Raw genomic sequence first — 23,146 nt, 5'->3', positions numbered from 1 at the left:
GAACAATGGAGAACTGCGAATATCAACATTACAGAAACGATACGTCTTTAGTATGACATTTATTACAAAATCAGAAGAGCAAAGAGCTCCTGTTTTGTTTTGTGACTATTATTTCATACTGGATTTAATTTGCTAATCTAATTGAGACATTTCTGTCTCACTATTACTCCTGAGACATATTCTGCTATATTTGAAAGGTGAAAATCAATTTTATGTGTATAGCGAAATAGCACCTCTGGGGTTGGGGGTTCAAATCCCACCTCTGCTGTGAGTGTGCACATGTGTGTGGAGTTTGCATGTTCACCCTGTGCTTCAGGACTTCCTCCAGGTACTCTGGTTTTCTCCCCCAGTCCAAAGACATGCATTATAGGCTGACTGGCATTTCCAGTAGTGTGTGAACGTGTGTGTGTGATGGTGCCCTGCAGTGGGCTAGCACCCCCTCCTGGGTGTCCCCCACCCCAGTTGAGCCCTGAGGGCCCTGGGATAGGATGGATCAGTATGAGTGGTTCTTTCTCTCTTCACATTTGGTTCAGTTTGCTTTGGATTTCAAATCACGGTTGGAGAGAATTAGAATTCTACATTTGCATGTAAATTTACAAGCTCATTTGCAGTTGTTTGTATTACAGGAATTGTAAAGATCCCTTGTACCATGTGGCCTACGCTTCTGTAAGCAAGGTTTCATCAACAGTACCAAAAGGTTTCCAGATTGTTCCTGTGGGGAAGCTTTAAAATGCACTGATGTAGAAACCTACAGCAGATTTTTTACATTTCAGAAAGGTTTTAGGGATCATTTTTTCTAAAGAGTGCAAAGCACTACTCAGGTATAATAATAGTTTATAGCAAAAGGTTGCATATAACAAGCAGTCCTTTTTCTCCTACACTAAAAAAGATAACGTGTTCTTGGTTTGTCCTGCTGGGAGAACCCTTAAATCCTACAACAGAAAATGTCTTTTTAGACACTTCTCTTGTTTTGTTTCACACATTTATCACAAGTGTTTTTACACGATTCATTTATTTTCACATGTAGGGCATGTGATTTCATTTTCCAGCTGCGATTTTCTTACAAAACAAATAGATCCTTTTCAGAGGTGATCACATATTTGTTTGTATAACGTCATGTTGATTTTTTTGTACTATGCAATTTTAGGGCATTACACAGTGAAATGCAAATCCATGAAGACTGATCACATATCATTTACATAAATTACATGTGGGGGGAAAAAAGCATGTTCATTTAAACTTACGCTCATCTGATACATATGTGATTTTTTTTTTTTTCATAAGGGTAAGATAACTATCATAACTTTGGCTAAGATTGAGAAATATAATCCATGCATATACTGTATACTTAATATATTAAGGAGCACCAGATATCAAATGAAAACATATTTATTAAAACAGGCACTAATAAGACCAAACAAAGGTTAAATGCTATTACACAAACTTTAAATACAGCTCAGGAATGTTGTGCATGTACACAGCTGTAATGGAGGCCTGTTAAAACTCCTTAGTGAAAAGCACCAGGAGATCAGAAATGTTATTTCCCTGAACAGAAGCACCTGAATAACTCACCTAATTTATCAGGTTACCTAAAACACGTGGTGGCACACAGCAGTTTCACAGGCACATTCATCACTCCTGTGTTGTCTAAAATAATAACTAAAATAGCTAAAAAATAAAAATTAAATAAATACAACATGAAATAGTAACAAAATGAACCACAAATGAATGCCATCAGTAAATTAATGGAACTATTTAGCACTGAATATTTTAATACCCTGCCCTAACATAAGGCAAAAATTATAATATAAAATGAAAAAATATATATCCATGATCCTTAATAAACTCCTATTGTCATAGAATACAACAGCTTCATGAATTAATAGGATGTTTTTAGTCATGTGATATTAGGAGCAGATAAAAAGCAGTGCTGTAAACATAAGTAACAGTGGTATGTTATATAACGTCTAAGTGGATAAAATTAAAGAGTGAATAAAGTAAACATGGGCCACCATGGCGGAGAGTTAATGGATTCCAGATGCCAGGAGGAGGTCAGGAATCCTCCCTTACTTCCGTTTGCTTTTGGAGTCAGTGGTCTGAAAGACGCTGGAGGCAGACATGAGGTTCTCGATGTACTGACCCAGAACTTGGTTCTCGGACTTGAGCTTGAGGTTTTCCTCTTTCACGGCGTCCACTCGTGCCGAGAGATCTGATAAACAGAAAATGACACATGCTCAAAGACAAACAATTGTTACACTACTATCTGCATTTTGATGTACAATATATGGCCAAACGTTTGTGGACACCTGACCGTCACACCCACATGTGCTTGCTGAATATCTCAGTCCAGATTTATTCCCCCTTTGCTGTTATAATAAGCTCCACTCTTCTGGGAAGGCTTTCCACTAGATTTTGGAGCGTGGCTGTGGGGATTTCTGTTCCTTCAGCCATGAGAGCATTAGTGAGGTCAGGAACTGATGTAGGGTGAGGAGGTCTGGGGCGTCCTAATTCATCCCAAAGGTGTTCAGTGGAGCTGAGTTCAGGGTTCTGTGCAGGACACTCGAGTTCTTCCAATCCAATCTTGCTAATCCGTGTGTTCATGGAGCTCGCTTTGTGCACAGGGGCATTGTCATGCTGGAACAGGTTTCAGTCTCTTAGTTCCAGTGAAGGGAAATTGTAACGCCACAGCATACAAAGACATTCTATACACTTCTGTGCTTCCAACTTTGTGGCAACAGTTTGGGGAAGAACCACATATGGGTGTGATGGTCAGGTGTCCACATACTTTTGGCCATACAGTGTATGATGTCCGACCAAACACTGACGGATATAAATGCAACAAAGATACAAGATTCTGCCAAAACACTGAAGCTGAGAGATGCAAGGCTGCACAGTGCTCTTACATAACAGGATACGTAACATATTAAACACTAGTTTTATGCTTGAATTGGTCTTTAACTTGACCATTTGAGAGCGTGAAGCGCCGTATGAAACCAGTGACAATGTTTTACCCTCGAGAGTGTTCTGCAGCTCCAGCACCTGGTTTATGAGCCTCGTTTTCTCCTCCAACTCCACCTGATTTTCCAGGTCACCTGAAACACAGAGCATCTCTGAGAGCATGTCTTCCAGCTCATCTATAAAAGCCAGAGACATAATTATGATAGATAGATTCTTTACTGTCATTGCACAGGGTACAACGAAACTGAGTGTCCCTCCTAATGGTGCATAAGAATAAAATAAAAAGAGTAAGGGATAACAAATATAAAAGGATATAAATATTAACATAAATGATCAGATCTGTTCGGTTAAGATAGTAAAGCAGCTAAGATACTGCACTTAACATATTGCACATTTGAACAGTGTGATCCGGTAAGATTTATACATTTTAAATATAACAATAGAAATTAAAATTCAAATAAAACTAAGGTGTTGCACATTACAGTATTGCACATTCGTTTGCTGAATTGCTATTTTGTCTTATGTACAATTTTTTGCAGTTGAGGATAAATAAATATGAAGTAAGAGTCTATAGACACGTGTGTGTGTGTGTGTGTGTGTGTGTGTAGTGCAAATGGACATGCCAGTGCTGTTATCTTGTGTTTAATTAATCTTCCACAACATAGTAATACTACTAATGATAATATAATATGCTTAGTGACTTTCTCACCATCCACATCAGAGTTCATGGTGAAATAATCGTCTTCCTTTTTGGGATGCAGGGCTGCGGCTCAAGTGCACTGAAAATTAAACAACAGATAATATTATAACATTATTCATTCATTCATTCATTCATTCATAAACACATTAATCCATTTGGTCAGACAGGGATGTTTAATCTCATAATCTCATAAATGAAGCATGCAGTATAGTAAACCATGACTCCAGGTCACAGTGGAAACAGCTAATGAGCATAATTATAATCACATTTCACTTTGCTAATTGTTAGCTGAAGCGCTACACAAACATGCTAACCGTTTCTAGCGTAGAGATTTCCTGCGCTGCGATTGGTTACTCAACCGAATTGACAGCTCAGTATCCAATAAGAAGACAGCTCGTGATATGAGCTACCAATCGTACCGCAGGAGGCGGGAGTTTTCAGAAAACATGTACAGGAGGAAAAAATAATAACGTATTTTTATTCACTGGCGGCCAAAACAAAGACATTAACTAATTGTAGCTGCTTTTAGGATATAAATGATATAATGATAATAAAGGGGTTTTAAAAAAAGCAGTTCACATGCTATTCTGTGAACACTCTGCATCCAGAAAATCGCTAGTACAAGCTAACTAGCTAGCTCAGAGCAGAATGACGTAACCAGCTGACCTGATAAACAGCGCGTGAGGAGGTTTTTATCACCAAGATGTGCAATAAATAAATAAAATAGATGTGCAATATTAACCACTGGGATACAAATAACCTTTAAAACGTGCATACTCACCAAATCAAGAGATTCAAATGGATCAGAGGATGTCTGATCAGAGATTCAGGATGCTGTACAAGCCTGTAGCCGGGTTGCCAGTTGCTTCAAAAACATATATCTTAAATAAACATGCATCCTAAATCCCTCCCAAACCCTACACTCATACATTATACATTATCAAAAGTATCACAACATTTCAAAGTAACATTACACAACACATAATTAAGAAAGCATTGTTAAAATCATACACTTATCCTAGATAGTTCTTTCACAGTTCTAAAACATCCATCCATCCATTTTCTATACCGCTTATCCTACACAGGGTCATGGGGAGCCTGGAGCCTGTCCCATGGGGACTTGGGGCACAAGGCAGGGGACACCCCTGACAGGGTGCCAACCCATTGCAGGGCACATTCACACACACAGTGGACAATTTGGCAGCCTACAGTGCATGTCTTTGGACTTGGGGAGGAAACCGGAGTACCTGGAGGAAACCCCCAAAGCAAAGGGAGAACATGCAAGCTCCGTAAGCACAGGGCAGAGGCAGAATTTGAACCCCCAACCCTCAAAGTGTGAGGCAAGAATGCTAACCACTGTGCCACCATAATCCCCTCCGTTCTAAAACAGGTAAGCACTTTGGTACATGCTGTAGGAAATTAATCAGCATGCCCCAAAGTGTTTTATTCCTCTTATACCACAGCAATTTGCCATCGATTACAATTTTCAATTCATTAATGAACAACGTATCATATCTTTATCCATTTACAATCACAGTTAATGTTGTGGAATGTCCTCAAGACAAGTTAGTTCCTGTTATCACTTACATTATAGCAGCTATAAACAGTTGTTTCCTCACCTGAAGATTTTCTCAGATGAAGCATCCACCATATAATAAGAATGACTCACCATACTTTTAAAAATTTATAGTTACTTTTCATGTTATTAAACAGCCTCAAGTCAAGTTAGTTCCTGTTATCACTTTTGTTATAGCAGCTCTAAACAGTTTTTTCTTCACCAGACTCTCTGTTTTCTCTCTTCAAGTTAATAAGAGGAAAAATATACAGCTTGTCATGTTATTGACAAACCTCAATGCGAAAACTCCTCTGTCTTACGGACTGTTAGAAAACACTGACACTGGAGACTCCTTCCATAAATGTTAAACAAACATCTGCTTAGAATCAACAATTATACCTCTTTGTTATATTATTATAGCTCCACTACTATAGAAACGATAACGTATTTGAACATGAATGTTAATATAAACCTCTGATATGCCATCTCAAGCAACAATCACTTTTTCACAACAATCTTTTTTTTTTTTTTTTTTTTTTTTTGCAAGGTTTCTTTTTATTTAACTGACTGCATTTTGCTCTTAAATAACAGAATTGAAAAGCAAAGAACTAACACACAAACACATAAAATGTGCTTAGCTAGCATCAGTGCTAAAAGCATATCGATATTATAGACATTATAATGATTTACTTATTATTTAATTGCTGTTTTATTATTAATACTTTCAGTCAATCCTTTGGCAAATGTGGTTGTACTTTCAAAGTGATATCATTAGTCAGTTAAAATAAAATCATTGAAAATAAAGAAAAAAACATTGAGAAAACTTGATTTTCTTCTTCCCATGATCTTCAGGAAATTTGGATCTTGTGGAATATTCCAAATATTTCATAGGGGTGGATGTGTTCAGGTAACAAGCTTGAGTGAACGCTTTGGGACACACAAATGTGCATTTTTCATAACCTAATAATAATTCAGCCAGCTGATATAACATGGATTTGTTAAAAGTAATAAGTATATTAATGTTTTTTAAGTATTTTTTAAGTATTTGAATGATACTACCTGCTGGGGTAGGTAAAAAAAAATGCTGTTTTCAAAGTGCAGTCGGTTTTATTAATGTTTTAGGTTACTCAGGTTGTTGTGAAGTGACACTTTATATATATTATATTTATATTTATATATTTAAAATATATTTTATCTTTGATTTGTAAGTGAAATGTCAGTGGACCCCAGTAATGGTATCCTCCATGTTGAACGCGTGGGGGAAGTGGGGGAAGTGGGGGAGGGGGGTGGTGGTATGACCTCATCAAAATCGCCGATATCAATATCATTACTCAGCCAAATTAGGGTTTGGATATGACGTGTTGATCGCCGCGCGCTGTCTTCCTGTCAGCGCGAGCCTAGTGATTTCACTGCACTGTAGCCGTTTCCTCCTAGCGCGAGAGGCTGCTTGAATGCTCGCGTGCTCGTAGGTTAAGTAACATCCGGGGACTTTTGTAGTGTACTTGCGTACTGGAATGACACTTGACATGGCGGCGGGGAAGTAGAGTGCGCGTGCACGCTGTGACTAACGGCTTTGCTCTGGTGTGCGGTGTGTGACCAGAACAAAAGCTTATTTTTTATATATATATATATATAAAAAATAAAAATAAAAGATGGACAGCGACGACGATAATGTGGAGGAGGTTGTAGAAGGTAATGTTGTCGTCCTTATTCACAAAACGCTACGCGGGCGTAAGTTAACGCTATTTGTTTTGCTCATGTTTACAGTCAGGGCGTCAGAGCAACTTTTTATACCTATGGCTGTTTATTATTATTATTATCATCATTTATATATATATTTATATATATATGTTTTTTAAATTTCAGTCAGAGGTTCAGCAGAGAGACTCTTATGCTTTTTTTTATTGTGATTTAATTGCCCTGGTTTAAAATTAGGCTTTACTTTCAGATTTCTCCTCTATGCATTCATTTAATTACCTCATTTGCATATGCAATTTTGTGACGTCATAATGCCTTCATTATGGAAGTCTTGTGGAAAAAAAATGCTGTAGTGCTATGACTTTATTTCAACTTAATACCACAGTGCTGTTGAATTCTCAAATCTGATAGTCCAGAAGGTGTTTTCTGTTTTTTTTTAGTTTAATCTGACAGTAGTTCTGATAATAATTCAAATCCCAGGTTTATATTAATGCACTTGTTCTAATCGTTTCTATAGTAACAGCTCGTTCACGTGGACATGGATGGTGGTATCTGCTTAAACTAGACCTAATAATAAACGGATTAAAAAGCAGAGAAAATGTAGGAGCGATATAGTTGATATAGTGAAGCTTTCTGTATTATTTAACATTTAATGGAAGGAGTCTCCAGTGTCAACGCTTTGTAACAGTCAGAACGTTTTCTGGACTTCAAAACAGAGCAGTTTGTGCTTTGAGGTTTCATGGTAATATGACAATTTGTGTTTTTTTGTCTTGTTAACTTGAAGAGAGAAAAAAAAGAGAGGCTGGTGAGGGAACGGCTGTTTATAGCTGCTATAACGTAAGTGAGAACAGGAGCTAACTTGCCTCCTGGACATTACACAACATTAAATGAAACTATAAATGATTTAAAAAAAAAAAAAAAGGATGAAGGTTAATAAATTGGAAGCTGTAAGCATTGACAAATTGCTGTAGTGTAAGAGGAATGAAACACTTAAAGATGTGCGGTTGGTTTTTTCTGTAAAAGCAAGGCAGCATGGTTTCAGTATTGGAGATGAGGTCGGTTAGGTGTGGACAAGGGAAACGTTCACAATGTGTCACTTCGCCTCACAGGCAACAGACATGCTCTGAAAATTGCAAATAGCTTCTTTAAAGCTCCTTGGAATGACAGCTGACATAGTGCCTGTAGCATACAGTCTTATTAGGATGAAGTTTGAAATTTGGAACAATGCCTAATTAACTGGCTGTAACCTAGAGAGCATTTAGTGCATACATGTATTCCTTTTGATAGATACTTTTATCCTTTTATCCAAGAAGCACGCAATATGTCTAAGTAAAGTGTTAACGTTTTTTCTCGACCGTGGCTCTTTGGCAGGTGTAGGATTTGAACTCACAACTTTTAGGTCACTCGGACAGACCTTTAACCTGTAGCAACACTTTCATCACTAATGAATATGAAGCAGACATCGAGAAAACGAATCGTGAATTATTCCCAATTATTATACACTGAGTATTTCTACTCTTTTAGGCCAAATATTCCAGTTCGTGGTTCCAGTTTAGATCTAGAGCTTGTGTGTGTGGGGGTGTGTGTGAGTTTAGTGTGCTGACTGACCGTGTCGTGAGTCCACAGGCCCACTAGATGATGATGAGCTCCCCCATGGCTTCTGTACCGTCACCTACTCCTCCAGTGACCGCTTCGAAGGCCATTTTGTCCATGGAGAAAAGAACGGAAAGGGCAAATTCTTCTTTTTCGACGGCAGGTGCGAGACTGCACAGGCAACTCAGTGTTAAACATCACTTACTGATGATTTATAGCATTGTGTTATTTTTGACACTTACACAAGCCAGAGCTTCTCAGACATGATCATGACTCATATTTCAGATGAGTCAGAGTCTTACACAGACATGCACACACACGCACACACACGCACACAGACAGTGTAGCTGTAATTGGCTCAGTGTGAGTCATATGTAATATATACTGCTAGTCTGGCAATAACTCTTAATCACTGAATGCCAGCAGGTCGAGTACCTTTGCCCTGTCTCACACTCACTGGCTTTGGTTTTAGTCTTTGAGAGCTTCTTTGAAATTTCTTAATTATTTATATATTATTATTTAGTAGTTGTTGTTTGTTTGCTTGCTTAATTGTTGCTGTGTCTTTCACTGCCTTCTTGGCCAGGTCACTCTTGTAAAAGAGATTTTATCTCACTGAGTTTTTATCCTGGTTAAATAAAGGTTACTTGCTTACTTACTTACTACTAATTCATCAAGCTTTAGGTTTGCCCAAGTAAAGGAATCTTATAGCCTCAAACCATATAGAGCTGTTCAGTATCTCAGACATTCGTGTGTATGTGGTTTCTGACACAGCATGATACACTCTTCGTTATAGGAAACATAATATAAAATATGCCGCATTTGCTGTTCTTACGTAGCTAACTGCTTTCGTACTTCAGGACAAGAATCGCTCAAAAAGCCAGCGCAAGTCTGTGGAGAGATGCAGCTGTGGCTTGATAAAATCACCTGCTTTATGTTTAACTGATTTTCACAAAATTGGCTATATTGCTGACGTTTTACATTTCTCCATATTGCACCTCATATATATTGCAATATACATTCAGTGCTGATAAATTGATTGACTCCTGGAAGCTTGGCCAAAGCAGGAGATACAGGATAATGTCAATATTCAGTACATTTGGACAGAAATGATCATAAACAAACTGCCAGTCTTGAGCAAGTGTTTTACTGCCATTGAGGCATTGAAATTGAATGCAAAATTATTAAAAATAACTATAATAACCACTTAATAAGAAGAAAGGAGACTGGAGATTTCTATTTCCTTGTTCTTAAGCACACAGTTTGGTGTCACATGCATAAGGATCATACTCTGATAGAACGAATTGTACATTAAACGCAATTCAAATCATTATATAGATCCAAGTTGATGTGTATTTTTATTTATTCTGCTATTATCACAATGTTATAGTGTGAGTGTGTGAGGATATAAGCATGCAGTTACGACTATAAACTTACATACAACATACAAAAATAAAAGAGCAAATTTCATTTGTAAATGAATTATTCCCTTAAATAATTGTCCAGTAAATGGAAATAGTAAGATAAATTACTGCTCAAGGGTCCTTCTTTTGGCATATGTGTGAGTGATAACTGATACTAGCATACTCCAGTGCTACATTCTGGTGTTCCTGCTCAAAACCTATAAAGGTTGGCAGGTCTGGTAATACAATATAATTGAAGTAACCATCCCTGGATGTCGTGGCAGTGTAATATCGCACAAACTTGTATCACTGTATAGTTTAAAAATTACTGTAGCTATCAATATGCTCTAATAACAGATCAAAATAAGAGTAGACAAATGAAGTCGGAGAAAATGTGTGTTTACTGTAACACATATCCACCACAATAGAAAAATCACAGGTTTTTCTTTCGCTCTGTTGCCTCAGATTGTGTGGATTGTCTTTAATATGTTATTTTTTATGTCATGTAAAAGAACCAAACATCCACACCTAAAGAAGAATCAGATAAACCATCGTACCTCCCACTACTACTCTGGGCTTCCGTACCTCTTGCAGATGAAGACTCATGCATGTCATGTTCGTTTAGTTAAAACTCCTCATTCTTATTTCGTTCTCTTTTTGCTTTCCTGTGCAGTACTCTAGAGGGCTTCTATGTGGACGATGCACTTCAGGGGCAGGGTGTGTACACTTACGAGGACGGTGGAGTGCTGCACGGCACCTACATGGACGGAGAGCTCAACGGTCCTGCTCAGGAGTTTGACCCGGAAGGACAGCTCATCTTCAAGGGCCAGTACAAGGATAACATCCGCTGTGGCATCTGCTGGATTTACTACCCGGTATGTTTTACTGTGTTTTTCATGCAACCCTTGTAGAGCTTCTGTTTTATCAGGAAGGTTGTGTTAGTTGCAGGTCTGACGGTCTATAAGCAGAAGGTTGTTGTGTGTAGGACCGAGGCTGTGTGGTGGGCGAGGTCAACGAGGACGGGGAGATGACGGGCAAAGCAGTGGCTTACGTTTACCCCGATGGACACACGGCTCTGTATGGGAGCTTTGTGGATGGGGAGCTCATCGAGGCTCGACTGGCCACGCTGACCGATCAGGAGAACGGCAGACCTCACTTCACTGTTCAGCCCGACAGTCAGTAACACCGCATTCCCTTCAGATCTCGTATTTCAGCTTGAAAACACTGAATCCACAAATTGAATTTTATCCTAATGGAATATTTACTAGTTCTGCCATTTCAAATAGCACAGACGTCTATTAGGTCCATTAAATGAACATTAACTCACATGAGGTCACCATCAGACACCACCAGACTCCTATAGGACTCCTTTGAATCCCATTAGAAAACCATCACAAGCAATCGAAATCATATATCGCCTCTTAAATCATAAAGCTCCATTAGGTTGTGATATCAGATTATATGGAAACCTTAACTAACCATTACAAACCACCAGGAACAGCAACCAGTAATTTATTTAGCAACATTTGTATTTTTATAATGTTTAGTAATGTACTGCCTCTAAAACAGCACTTCAGAGACTCGTACAGGTGTAGTCTAGTTTAGTTTTTGTCCTCATAGCGTTACTGTTGTATTGTTTCCTGAGCTTAAGCATTTGCTTCAATCCTAATCTTAACTAAAGGTGGTGTACTGTACCTTCACATAAACTTTTTATAACTGCTAGCATAACATACCGACTGTACAAACAGCAAAAATGGGCATATTATAATTAGCCTAATGCAAAAATGACTATAAGTCACAGCATCTCTTCAGATTTGTATAGACTGGAAAACACAGTATTGATTTACTGCTATGTTGAACAAAGGCAGAAGTTTACAGCACTGATAAGACGCTTTCTCTTTGTCCCTCTCAGGTCCTGTTTACTCTTATGACAAATCCACTTCCTCCTGTATCGCTGCTCACAAAACTCTGCCCGACCCGTATGAGAGCCAGCGGTTGGTATAACCAGAACTGTCTAATTCAGATTAAACCACAGATATACATGTTCTAGCCCTAGATAGGTGACTTTTTCACATATAAATGACACATTTGAAAGATTTTTGCTGTGGGTTTTTTTTTTTTTTTTTTTGGCACACTATATCATCTGATTTTTGTAAATATAAGACATGGTTTGTTTGATATAAGTCCATAAAATACTGTGACCTGTAGGTCCTTACACTCGTAAATTAGGCTAAAGCAACGACTTCTTTTTCCAATACAAATGAGTCACATTACATAATTAACTATATAAACAGTCTAAACCAACTAGCTAATGATTCCTGGGAAAATTGACTCACAAATGACTCACTAATGAGCTAATTGGTCCTTCAGTGTTTGCAAAAGCTAACATGTACTCTATCTTTTAATGAATTGAGATAGATTGAATAATAAACCATTTATATGGATACTTGCACATAGATTGTCTTGCAAAATATACTGCACTTGAAACAAAAAAAAAGCATTTTTTGGAAATGTTTATGTTCTTCTCAGAGAGGGAGGACAAACATGGAGGCCAAGTGTCCTGACTTATACAGAATGGTGTCATAAGCTAACTAGGACTTTACTATGTAATTTATGGTTTGAACAAATTGCTATATTGCAAAGGATTTGTCTCTTTATTTCCTGGAGTACAGCTGCTATGGTTGTCTTTGCTATCAGTTGTGCCCTGTACAGGCTTTAACTACAAGGCTCCAGGAAAACAATTGGCCATGGTTTTAATGTGATTAATGGCCAGTCAGCAACGTCCACATTGTTCTAACGAGCCAACTGGCTTGCTTCTTAGCCACTAGATTGAAATGCAGAGGAAGGTGTCATACCCATATGAGTATATCACAATTTACTGGCAATTTCTTCTAAATTATAATTAGATTGCAAGTATATTGTAATATATTTTCAGTATATTAATTATTTCTGTATGTATTTAGTTTGAACGGAGACCTTTAACACTCACCCTCCCTTTGGGAAATGTTTGCTGATTATTGTACTTCACACAAGTACACCATGAATTAAACATACTCCTGGCTATGTGTGTGTTTCCAACAGTGTGTATGTGGGGCAGTCACTGATCTCTGGAGCAGGAGAAGGCCTGTTCGCCAAAATTGAGGCAGATGCCGACACAATCATGGCTTTTTACAACGGAGTGCGCATCACACACTCGGAGGTGTGTTTGTGTGTGATTTTATTTCAGCATTGTACGTCAAAACCTGTAAATTTGACTTTCCAAGGAAGATGTAATTATAATATCTAAATATAAGTATCCAGTGTGTACTGTTACCTTGTTTTGTTTTTTTCAAGTAGCTGATGAAATGGATGAATGCTGGTTTTTCAAACATTTAAAGATGCAGTTTGTCATTTTTAAAAGTGTCTCTCGACCTGTATTAACCTAAATTTACGATATCCATACATCTCGAAAAATTAAAATCCAAAAAAAAAGATATCTTAAACAATCTTTAGAATATTGCGTTCGATTGGATCTCAATTCAAGCTTCTGTTTACACTTTTCTGACCCAGAAATGATCTCTCAGTCAAAGCAGATCCATTTAGCTCTGTCCCTTAAAATGCAGTACATACACAAGGCAGACAAATTTTCAGCAGAGTGGGTGTGGTCGTTGGGGGTAGGTGATGGTTTGTATTTTCATTATGGTTCACCTCACAGGCAGCAGGGGGTGTCTAAAAATGGCAAACTGCTCCTTTAAATATAATTTTTTTCTACAAATGTACTGATAAGGAGTACTGTAATAATTTTTCATTTGGTTTGGGTTGACAGGTGGACGCCCGTGATTGGTCCCTGAACGGGAACACCATTTCATTAGATGAGGACACGGTGATTGATGTTCCTGAGCCCTTTAACCATACAGAGAATTACTGTGCATCGCTTGGACACAAAGCCAATCACTCATTTACCCCCAACTGCAAATATGACCCGTGAGTGTAAAAGAGTCATGTGTGAAAATAATGTAACGTGATAAGCACTGTGTCCTTAAGACTCAGAAAGTGTTGTGGCATTCAGAGAATTCCTTCATACAATTTGTTTAGAACTCCAACACAACCGTACTGTGATCAGAATAACTTGATAAAATGGTGCTGTGACCTGGATTTAGGTGGGGGATTCGAAAGCAGACACGCAGTTGTGTGCAAACATTTGCATTCCCCAGCCGCAAAACCCAAGGAAATAGCATTCTAAAAGACGTTTCCCAAAAGCTACTTCGTCTTCAGACCAGATTTGCAGTGTGTAAGATCAACATTTGCACATATATACACACTGCTCACATACTATTTCTGGGCAGGGTTTAGTATGAGTAGTATAGACAGTATGGTGCTTTGATCATAATAACGTAAAGTGGTGCAGTGACCTAGGCTCGAGCACAGAGTTCTCAGGCAGAAGACTGTGGTTGCTGTAACTAGATGACTTACAACTGAGTGCAGAAGTGTTAAAAGAAGTTTTGCCGTAAGCCTCTCGGATTTCAGACTGGATTTGAAGAAGTCAGTGTACAAGATCTGCATTCAGAAAGGGAAATGGAAGCTTTTGAACTGATACCGTTTGATATTTTTCCACCATTAACATACTGGGTTACTCTTGACAATAAACTAACATAGGGGATGCAAACTTTTGCACTTGATTGTAGCTTTAATAATCAGGCAAAATTATATTGCCTGATTATGTATACGTTACTATCCATGCGAGACTACCCTGTTCCACAGTTAGATTTGTCAGCAGCCATATGGCCTTTTGTATAGCAAAACAATGCGTCCCTGAGACTGAATAAGCATTCTGGTTATCAAGCTGGAGCTGCAGCACTTTATCCAATTTGTTAGCAACCCATTTAAATGGATTCATCTGCACAGAGAGGTTCTCTATTTATCCCATATCCATTTACACAATTCCATTCACATTGGTCCTGATTGTCATTTTAACCAAACATACTGGTTCCCAATCAGTGGCAGGATCCAAAACATATGCTCCTATAGTATACACTGTATACCTGTGTACTGGTATACAGTAGTAATATGCAAGAATTATCATTTGGTTTTATTATACAGTCGTGTGATTGCATGAGTCAAAAGTGTTTTTTGTTACTGTGAGTTTCAAAAAGCTCTTTAATTTTGACTTGTGTGCTGTGTGTGCTAGCTGTGCCATTACTCTATTACTATACAGTACTAACAGTATACTAACCTTTTAAAGCATTTATTTAAAAAAAATCACATGACTGCAAGTCTCTGTAAAAACTCACCTTAGTTTTGAATTTACCAAATCTTCTGTTTTGCATCATGTCAAAATTAAAGAGCGTTTCAGGAAAAAAATATTAATATTAAAGGTTTTGGTTGTTAATAATTTAGTGATTTATTTGTAGCGAAAAGTTGTTGGTTAGCAATAAATTTATCTGAGGCACAATTTTGACTTATTTGTAACATAAAGATGAGAAAATACTGCACTATAACTTGTTTAGTTGCCTCCATCCTCTGTTTCCCACTGCACTGCAGTTAATCTGGCTTTTATTTTGATAATATAATGTTACTCTTGCATTGTGGTATGTAGTAAACCATAGCTATAGTTTCATATTTAGAAATTTGTACCCAGTTTTGTGGTCTTTGGGATTCCAGGAATATTCACATTGCTCACATATGATGTACTGCATACTGCTTTTGGGTGTAGTATTTCAAATAGACTGGTGATACCTGTAGCCTACTTAATATTGTACTACTTAATCATGTTCCAAGAACTTATACAATAATCTTGACTCAACCCTGGGATTAGAAACCTCTGGTCAGACTTACACTATTGTATCATACTGATTATAACTGATTATATCTTCACCTTACATGTCTCTCTTGTTGTTTGTTAGGTTTGTTCATCCTCGCTTCGGGCCAATAAAATGCATCCGAACAATCCGAGCGATTCCAAAAGATGAGGAACTCACAGTCGCTTATGGTTACGACCATGAACCTTCTGGGAAATCAGGTCCAGAGGCTCCAGACTGGTACAAACAGGAGCTGCGCGAGTTTCAGGAAAGAGAAGCTGAAAGAAGAGCTAAGGACTCTTGTTAACCCCGCCCCCTTCCAAAAAAAAAAAAAAACCTTTTTGCATCATGCCAAGCAACACCTAAATCTGCCTCTTTTACTGTCTTGCTGTTAGCTAAACAACTGTGTCTTTAATACTTTGTCAATATCCTCTTAACCTGCTCTCTTTATTGTTCTCAAATGCTTGGCTTTTGCAGAATCTTGTTATATAATATGAAGGTGCTATGATGTGTACAGATCCCAACACCTGTATCATGAATGCCGTGATATAAAGAGTGACTGAAGCACAGCATGATGTGAATTAGCTCCATGACTCATCTGAAGTGAGAACTATGCACTACCGAACCCAGCAGGTGTTCTTTGCTGCTACGCTAACCTCGACAAGCACCGGCAATGCAGTCTATTAGTATGTGATTAAACTCCCATAGCTTATCGCTCTCGCAGTTTGTGCATTTCAGACTCTTGCAGTGCAGTTATTACAGTTAGCATTGTCTCTTCGGCTTCGGTCTACCTGCACTGAGAGTTAACCGCAACACTAGATCGTACTTATGTTTTGAAGAACAGTATTAGAACTGCTCACTCACTGTACATGTTTCATTTTTGCCTTTGTTTTAAATCAGTAAGAGGAAAAGTGTGAAAGCGCATTATGTTTGTGTGAGAGCGAGAGACAGCGGAATGAGTAGCAGATCACAATAAGAAATGAATTCAGGTCTTTGATATGCAGTATCTCTAATCCAGGATTTATCAATAAAACCTTAAAACATGACCATCATTGTTTTCTTTTTATAGTAATGGAAATATTACAGCTGTATACCTGCACATTCATGCGGTTCATCCAATCAGCCAATCATGTGCGAATGGTGCACCTTACATAATCATGCAGATACAGGTCAAGAGTTTCATATAATGCTCACTTAAAACATATTTCAGAATCTGATGATCTCTTGGGATTTTCACACACAACAGTCTCTGGAGTTTACACAGAATGGTGCAAAAACAAAAAAACAGCCAGTGAGTAGCAGTCCTGTGGGCTGAAACACCATGATGATGAGAGAGATCAGAGGAGAATGGTCAGACTGGTTTGCGTTACCAGGAAGTCTACTGTAACTTAAATAACCACTCTTTACAGCTGTGATGAGCAGAAAAGCATCTCAGAATGCACAACACCTTGAACCTTGAGGCGGCTGGGCTACAAAAGCAGAAGACCACACTGGGTTCCACTCTTATCAGCCGGGAACAGGAATCTGAGGCTACATTGGGCACGGGTTCACCCAAACTGGACTCTGGAAGACTGGAAAAGGGCCTAATTTTGGGGAGGTACCCCTAGGTGTGAATGAGTGTGTGATGTGTGTATGCATGGTGCTCTGAGAATGGACTGGCATGTGTTGGTTGTGTATTCCTGCCTCACAGCCTCGGGACAAACTCTGGGATAATGAAGATATGTATATATATATATATATATATATATATATATATATATATATATATATATATATATACATATATATATATGTGTGTGTGTGTGTGTGTGTGTGTAACAAGTCCACAATTTATTGTCTTTTTGTTATAAAGAACAAAAGGAAGCCACAATCTGACTCCATGCTAATAGACTCATAGTATACTCTAGCCCCGCCCACTCTGACAGCCGATAAAGGGAAGGGGGCGTGGCCTGTATGCTGCACCTGCGCGGCTTGCAGGTAAGTGGCACGCGCCTGGACTCCAAATCCGGAAGTGGCGAGACGTCCAGGAGAGAGGAAGTGAAGGTAAACTTTGTGCGTTTTGTTGTTAGTGTTATTTTGGTATTCTGAGTGTGTGTTCATCACCATATCTTCATCTCTGGTGTGTAACTTCGCTGTGATGCGTTAAAAAGAGGCGGGAATCTTCCTGGTGGATAGAAAAGTTCCAGTTTAATTCATTAACTCGACATTAAGACAGTAAGAGCGGATGCAGTGCACTTCACTGCTGTACACTGAGTCAACAATGAAACTGCTTATGCTTTCAGATGTTTAACTAAAAGTTAAAAAGCTTGAGAGATTTAACTGTGGTTGCATTAAAAGAAAAAAACTATTTAACTCTTAATCCTTCTGAGTTCTGAGTGAATTCATCGTTTAAAATCCAAAACCTAATGCCAATAGAAATGATCAGAGAACTAGGATAGCAATAATTTGAGGAAAAGCAACTGTAATTTCTTAGGATGCCTCTCATCCACTTATTTTATATTTATTATTTATTATTTTTCTAATGCAGCACATAAAATGTAGTACATGTATACAGAATCTATAGCTCATTCACTGATTTGTCTTTGTTTATTTGTTTGTTTGTTTGTTTGTTTTTTATGTGACTAATCTATAGACTCTCGACACATTTACCTGTAGATTGGTGCTACACAGATTGTAGCTAATGAATGTTTCCTTAAACTTGGGTAAATATTGATAAATATATAGTATTTACATAATAACATTTACATATTTGATAAATATGATTAAATATGATTAACTTTATTAACTTACCAGAAGCAAATTATTGAATTTCTGTAATAAACAGGAATATTCTGATAATGTTAGATCTGTTGTGGTTAGACCTCGCTGTGTGTTTCTGAAGCCCCCTGAGCATGGAGCGCTACAGGTACTTCATCGTGAACCAGAAGCAGGCGGTGGTGTGGGGAGTTCTGCAGGTGGCCTGCGCCGGCCTGTGTGTCGTGTGTGGATTTATAGACGCGGTTTTCCGGATGAATACGACCCTCAGTGAAACCAGAGCTCCTCTGTGGGCTGGACTGGTGAGCAAAACTGTCTTGTTTATTAGTCTTAGACTCTACATCACATCCTGCATCATGAATCATTAACAGGATGTGTTTACTTTCATTTCTGTGGGACTTTGTTCCTGTGCTTCTTTTCGTTCTCTTAGATCATGGCCATCCCCGGGGTGCTCGCACTTTTTACCTCGCAAAGGAAAAACCCCACGCTGGTCAGTTTCAGATTTGTATCATTATGGGCACTTTGGTGTAACAGACTGGGCTTTCCAAACACATAGCTGCTGTAAAATTCCCCTTTAAGACAAGACACTCCAGGTGAATAGGGTAATTTTGTTTAAAACAATACATATCACAGTCTGCTTTTCTTTGTAAATATTCTTACTTTTTTTCCCCCCAAAGAAATTGCCTACTTGCATACTTTATAAAAACCAAAAGTCTAGTCTTTGAATGATGATACTCTTGGAGTATATGAGGAAAGCATTTGCACAACAGTTTGTTGAAATCTCATTTATTTATTTAATAAAGAAAATACTATGCTGCTGTTTTTTTGAAAGGGTTTTATTGCCATTTTTATATAAAATCTAACAAATTCAAGAATTATCAACATAGAAACTCTTATATTCTAATTCTAAATAGGGATGAAACTGAACATGTAAAATTTTATGAATGCAGATCATCTAGAAACTTAGATTTTTGGTTCTGAGCAAAGAAAAAAAGATTTGGAGGAAATTAAGTTTAGAAATGTAATGTGCTTTAGTATATTTCTACACTAGTAAGTGTGGTTTATAAAGGAAATTGTGATATAAATATCATAATGACACAACGTATCAAGAAACAATCTTTTCATGGATATATCTGACACGACTGTGATAAGTGGGCTGAGTTTCTTCGACTAAATTTCAGATAATACAGTGTTCACAAGTGGACAAAACAGTAAAAACATTGTTCTGTTGTGTTTAAGAGTAGACATGTTATACACACAATGTATCCGAAAATATCTAAAAAGTACCTGCAGTGTCTTGCCATAAATGTTCATCACAATGAATATTCTTTACCAGATGAATTTAATGATGTTTTTAGAAAACTGTGTAAAAAATATAGGAAGTATTAAAGGAATACTCCAGTGTTTTTTTTATTTTTTTATTTTTTAAACATATCTCTATCTGTCACATCTGTAGCATATGTGCGATTACCAGAGACAGAAAGGTTGATATGTTTCCTATATCTAAGAAAAGTATTTGAAAGTTTATTCCAAACTCGATTACAGTGGAAGTCTAAGGGCAGTTGTTGGAGCAGTCAGTAAACTCTTATACGATATTATTTGTTAAAATTTTCTTTAGTAAAATATATTTGTAAACTGATCTCCAAATCTGTTAGACTTTTCAGAGGGAAGAATTTGTAGCTATGCATTAGCTACAAACTGTACACACACACAGGTGCTGCAGTTTCCATCCAGTGGTGCATGGATACCACAAAACGTCTGAGAAAGTGTCACTTACTGGAATTACTTTTTAAAGTGTTAGAAAGGTGGATAAAACTACATTAAATATCTTTGTTAAGAATTTCTCTAACAGAAATCATATTAACATAGTGACGTGTTTAAAATGCTAAACATCAACTGCCCTTAGACTTCTATTATAAGTGTCTTTAGAGTAAACTAACTGATTTGTGTTTTTTCATAGTAAAGGGAAGTGTGTTTTATTTTGGCTGTAGTAATTACACACACAATACAGATGATGTAGTTAGAAATGAGCTTGAAAAATGCCAGAGTATTCCTTTAATGCTATTAAATTAATATTTGACTGGAGAATTAATAAAATGTGATCAGTCAAATGAATCTTTTCCCCACATATTGTTATATCCGTTCCTTCAGGTTAATATCATGATTATTTCATCTGTCGTCTCTCACGTTGCCACTGTGATCGTATTCATTTACGCCGGCGTGACGCTCAGCTACGGAGAGGAAGACGATGAACTTTTCCACCCCCATCACATCACTGAAGTGGTACAGCCTTCCCTGCATCACACCAACTCTACCATGTGTATTCTGTATACAACGCATCCGCCCAGATTTCCCTAATGTTACAGCCACTCTTACCTGTTACTTCTGTCAGAGTAAGAGCTTTATTGAGTGTGTTCTGTGGTGTGTGTGTGTGTGTGTGTGTGTGTCCTGTGCAGAAGTTTGTGCTGAGCCGCATGGTGAAGGGAGCGAACAGCACCATGGTGTTAGCCGGAGTCGGCTCGTTCCTCTTCTCCTCCCTCATCGCGTACGTGGGGTGCCGCAGTCTGCCGCTCTGTGGCTGCTATGATTCAGTCACAGGCATGGTGAGTGTGCGCACACACACACACACACACACACACACACACACACACACACACAGTGTCTGAAGATTTTCAGACGTCCAGGAAAGACTGTGTGTTGGGACACACTGGCGAACCTTGAAGATGTTTCTTCACATGCTCAGTGGGCTTTAACGCATGAGTGTTGATTCCACAGTGTTGCAGGATTTGATGAGTTTTCTCAGATGTGTGTGAAATCTGTATCTGTGTCACTATGCTGCGCTTGACTCAAGCTCACAGCAACTCGCAATTCCCAACCTCCAGCCAGTAAAAGCCAAAGTAAACGCCCCCTCCACCTGAAATTCCTACTCATCAACTTGGCGTAATCTTCTCAACTACGAGTTCCTTCCCAGTTTACAGAGTGACGTCAAAACAACATGGCCGCTCACGGCATCAGAAGTAAACGAAGTAGCACTTCTTACCTTTAAATGAGAGATACTGTATATAATTGCTTTACGTCAATCAACATACATACAGACATATTAGCTGTTTTCAGGAGGATCACTTCAATACGCATCACTTATCACAGTTAGCTGGCTAGCTTGTCGATAAAACACGAACATGGAGGCATCCAGGTGTTTTTGTTTTCCCACTTCGTCTGTTGAATTCGCTGAAGTTGAAAATGATGTCATTCTGACCTGTGATTTACCAGTCACAAGGAAAGACGAATACAGCACTGGAGCTTAACCCATTTTACACCCATCGATTTCATGACCTCGGTATTATAAGGTTCTATCTGGTCATTTTTTGACCAAAATGCTTCATCACCGATGGGCATAATATATATATTTTTTAATTAAAGCTTTTTCCAAAATTAAGAGATAAACTTGGTATTGTAAAGTTCCATCTCCTCGCCAACCATCGTCTAGGATGAATATGCAACATGGACATAGAAAAAAACAGGGTTTTTTTTCTAGAAAGATGCAACCACTAAAGCTTGTATTTCAGTCTGTCACTGTTCCGTGTGTGTGTGTGTGTGTGTGTGTGTGTGTGTGTGTGTGTGTGTGTGTGTGTGTGTGTGTGTTTTATAGGAGACGCTTGTTCCTCAGAATGACCCGAGTGCTTCAGGTGAACTAGTCTGTTCATGGCATGGTGAGGAGCGCGTGTGTGCACGTGTGCGCGTGTGTGTGTGTGTTAAAAATGCAGTTTAAAGAGCTTAAAAAACAGTAAAGCAAAATGAATAGTCTTACAATTTAATATAGACGTATTTTTATTAAAACGCTATAAGATGTAATTAACAGAGGAATGTAGAAAAAAAGAAAATTCAGACAAAATAAAATACTTAAATTGTATTAAATAATTATTAAAAAAAGTTATTATATTATATTATATTATATTATTAACAATAAAATAATACAATTAATTGTAAAAAAAAAAAAAAAAAAAAAGATTTACAATTATACAGATATACATTTTTTTGTTTCACTATTTGAATTATTTGATTGAATTATTTGTCAAAAGAAGTTTAAACTAAAAAGGTCAACTCAGCATGTTATTACTAAATAAATCTTGGAGGTGGTTAAAGATGATGTTAATGATAAAGATAAATGTTGAAGTTGTTCAGGGTGGATTGGAAGCTTTGTGTGTGAGACGCTGCTGTGTGTGCTGCAGGTGGAGACGAGCGGGTGTTTAACTCGCCCGTGTCGTTTATGGAGTGCTGTCCTGAGCAGGGACAGGAACTCTCTGCACTTCCTCCATACAGCACACTCGCGTAGGCGCTGAAGTGCGCACTCCTGAGTGTGCGCTCGCTGTGAACGCTTGGGGCCGTTCAGTCTCTCAGTATGAACCCTGAAGAGAGGAATATGAAGCTCTGAATACAGGTCCATACGTTTCCTTGCACTTCTTTTTACTGACTGAAGTTCTTAGGTGCCATATTACTGTATGCAATGTTTATATGTTTTTATAATTTTAATTTATCTAATTTATATCATGAAATGCCTGTATATATTGTGAAACAAACAACTAATTTGTAATAAATAGTTTTTACCCAGATGCACAGCTTTGAGCTATGAAGCCTTTTTCTTATAGGATGATTTCTCTGTGCTTTTCCCAGTTTGATTTTCAGCTGTTACAGAGTTTGTGTCTGCAGATGT

At 37.9% G+C, this 23,146-nt stretch overlaps 3 protein-coding genes across 5 annotated transcripts; 2 read left to right on the top strand and 1 right to left on the bottom strand.

The window, feature by feature from the left end:
• Positions 1-1,373: 1,373 nt before the first annotated feature.
• Positions 1,374-4,597, bottom strand: scocb (short coiled-coil protein b). Of its 2 annotated transcripts, none has more exons than XM_026940604.3 (4): positions 4,440-4,597; positions 3,668-3,737; positions 3,012-3,092; positions 1,374-2,209 (listed from the first exon to the last, which is right to left on the bottom strand). In XM_026940604.3, the coding sequence occupies exons 2-4, from the start codon at positions 3,684-3,686 to the stop codon at positions 2,067-2,069; spliced, it is 243 nt and encodes an 80-aa protein (XP_026796405.1). In that variant the 5' UTR covers positions 3,687-3,737; positions 4,440-4,597; the 3' UTR covers positions 1,374-2,066. The 2 variants fall into 2 exon arrangements, with proteins under 2 accessions (XP_026796405.1, XP_034161970.1); XM_034306079.2 differs by lacking the exon at positions 4,440-4,597 and adding an exon at positions 3,973-4,040.
• Positions 4,598-6,592: 1,995 nt separating this feature from the next.
• setd7 (SET domain containing 7, histone lysine methyltransferase) lies at positions 6,593-16,727 on the top strand. The gene is made up of 8 exons (XM_026940643.3): positions 6,593-6,905; positions 8,538-8,667; positions 10,578-10,779; positions 10,890-11,079; positions 11,817-11,898; positions 12,986-13,103; positions 13,710-13,867; positions 15,787-16,727. The coding sequence occupies exons 1-8, from the start codon at positions 6,866-6,868 to the stop codon at positions 15,986-15,988; spliced, it is 1,122 nt and encodes a 373-aa protein (XP_026796444.1). The 5' UTR covers positions 6,593-6,865; the 3' UTR covers positions 15,989-16,727.
• Positions 16,728-17,534: 807 nt separating this feature from the next.
• zgc:113425 (uncharacterized protein LOC541425 homolog) lies at positions 17,535-23,045 on the top strand. Of its 2 annotated transcripts, none has more exons than XM_026940402.3 (7): positions 17,535-17,724; positions 18,563-18,737; positions 18,866-18,925; positions 20,587-20,718; positions 20,892-21,038; positions 22,085-22,145; positions 22,665-23,045. In XM_026940402.3, exons 2-7 carry the CDS (start codon positions 18,573-18,575, stop codon positions 22,766-22,768), a joined length of 669 nt encoding a protein of 222 aa, XP_026796203.3. In that variant the 5' UTR covers positions 17,535-17,724; positions 18,563-18,572; the 3' UTR covers positions 22,769-23,045. The 2 variants fall into 2 exon arrangements, with proteins under 2 accessions (XP_026796203.3, XP_026796201.3); XM_026940400.3 differs by having other exon boundaries at positions 17,539-17,724; positions 18,541-18,737.
• The last annotated feature ends 101 nt before the right edge of the window (positions 23,046-23,146 follow it).

This window comes from Pangasianodon hypophthalmus, chromosome 7 (assembly GCF_027358585.1).
Source record: "Pangasianodon hypophthalmus isolate fPanHyp1 chromosome 7, fPanHyp1.pri, whole genome shotgun sequence".
Taxonomy (NCBI): domain Eukaryota; kingdom Metazoa; phylum Chordata; class Actinopteri; order Siluriformes; family Pangasiidae; genus Pangasianodon; species Pangasianodon hypophthalmus.
The sequence above is the reverse complement of the archived record's forward strand: the minus strand, read 5'-3'. Positions and strand labels throughout refer to the sequence as shown.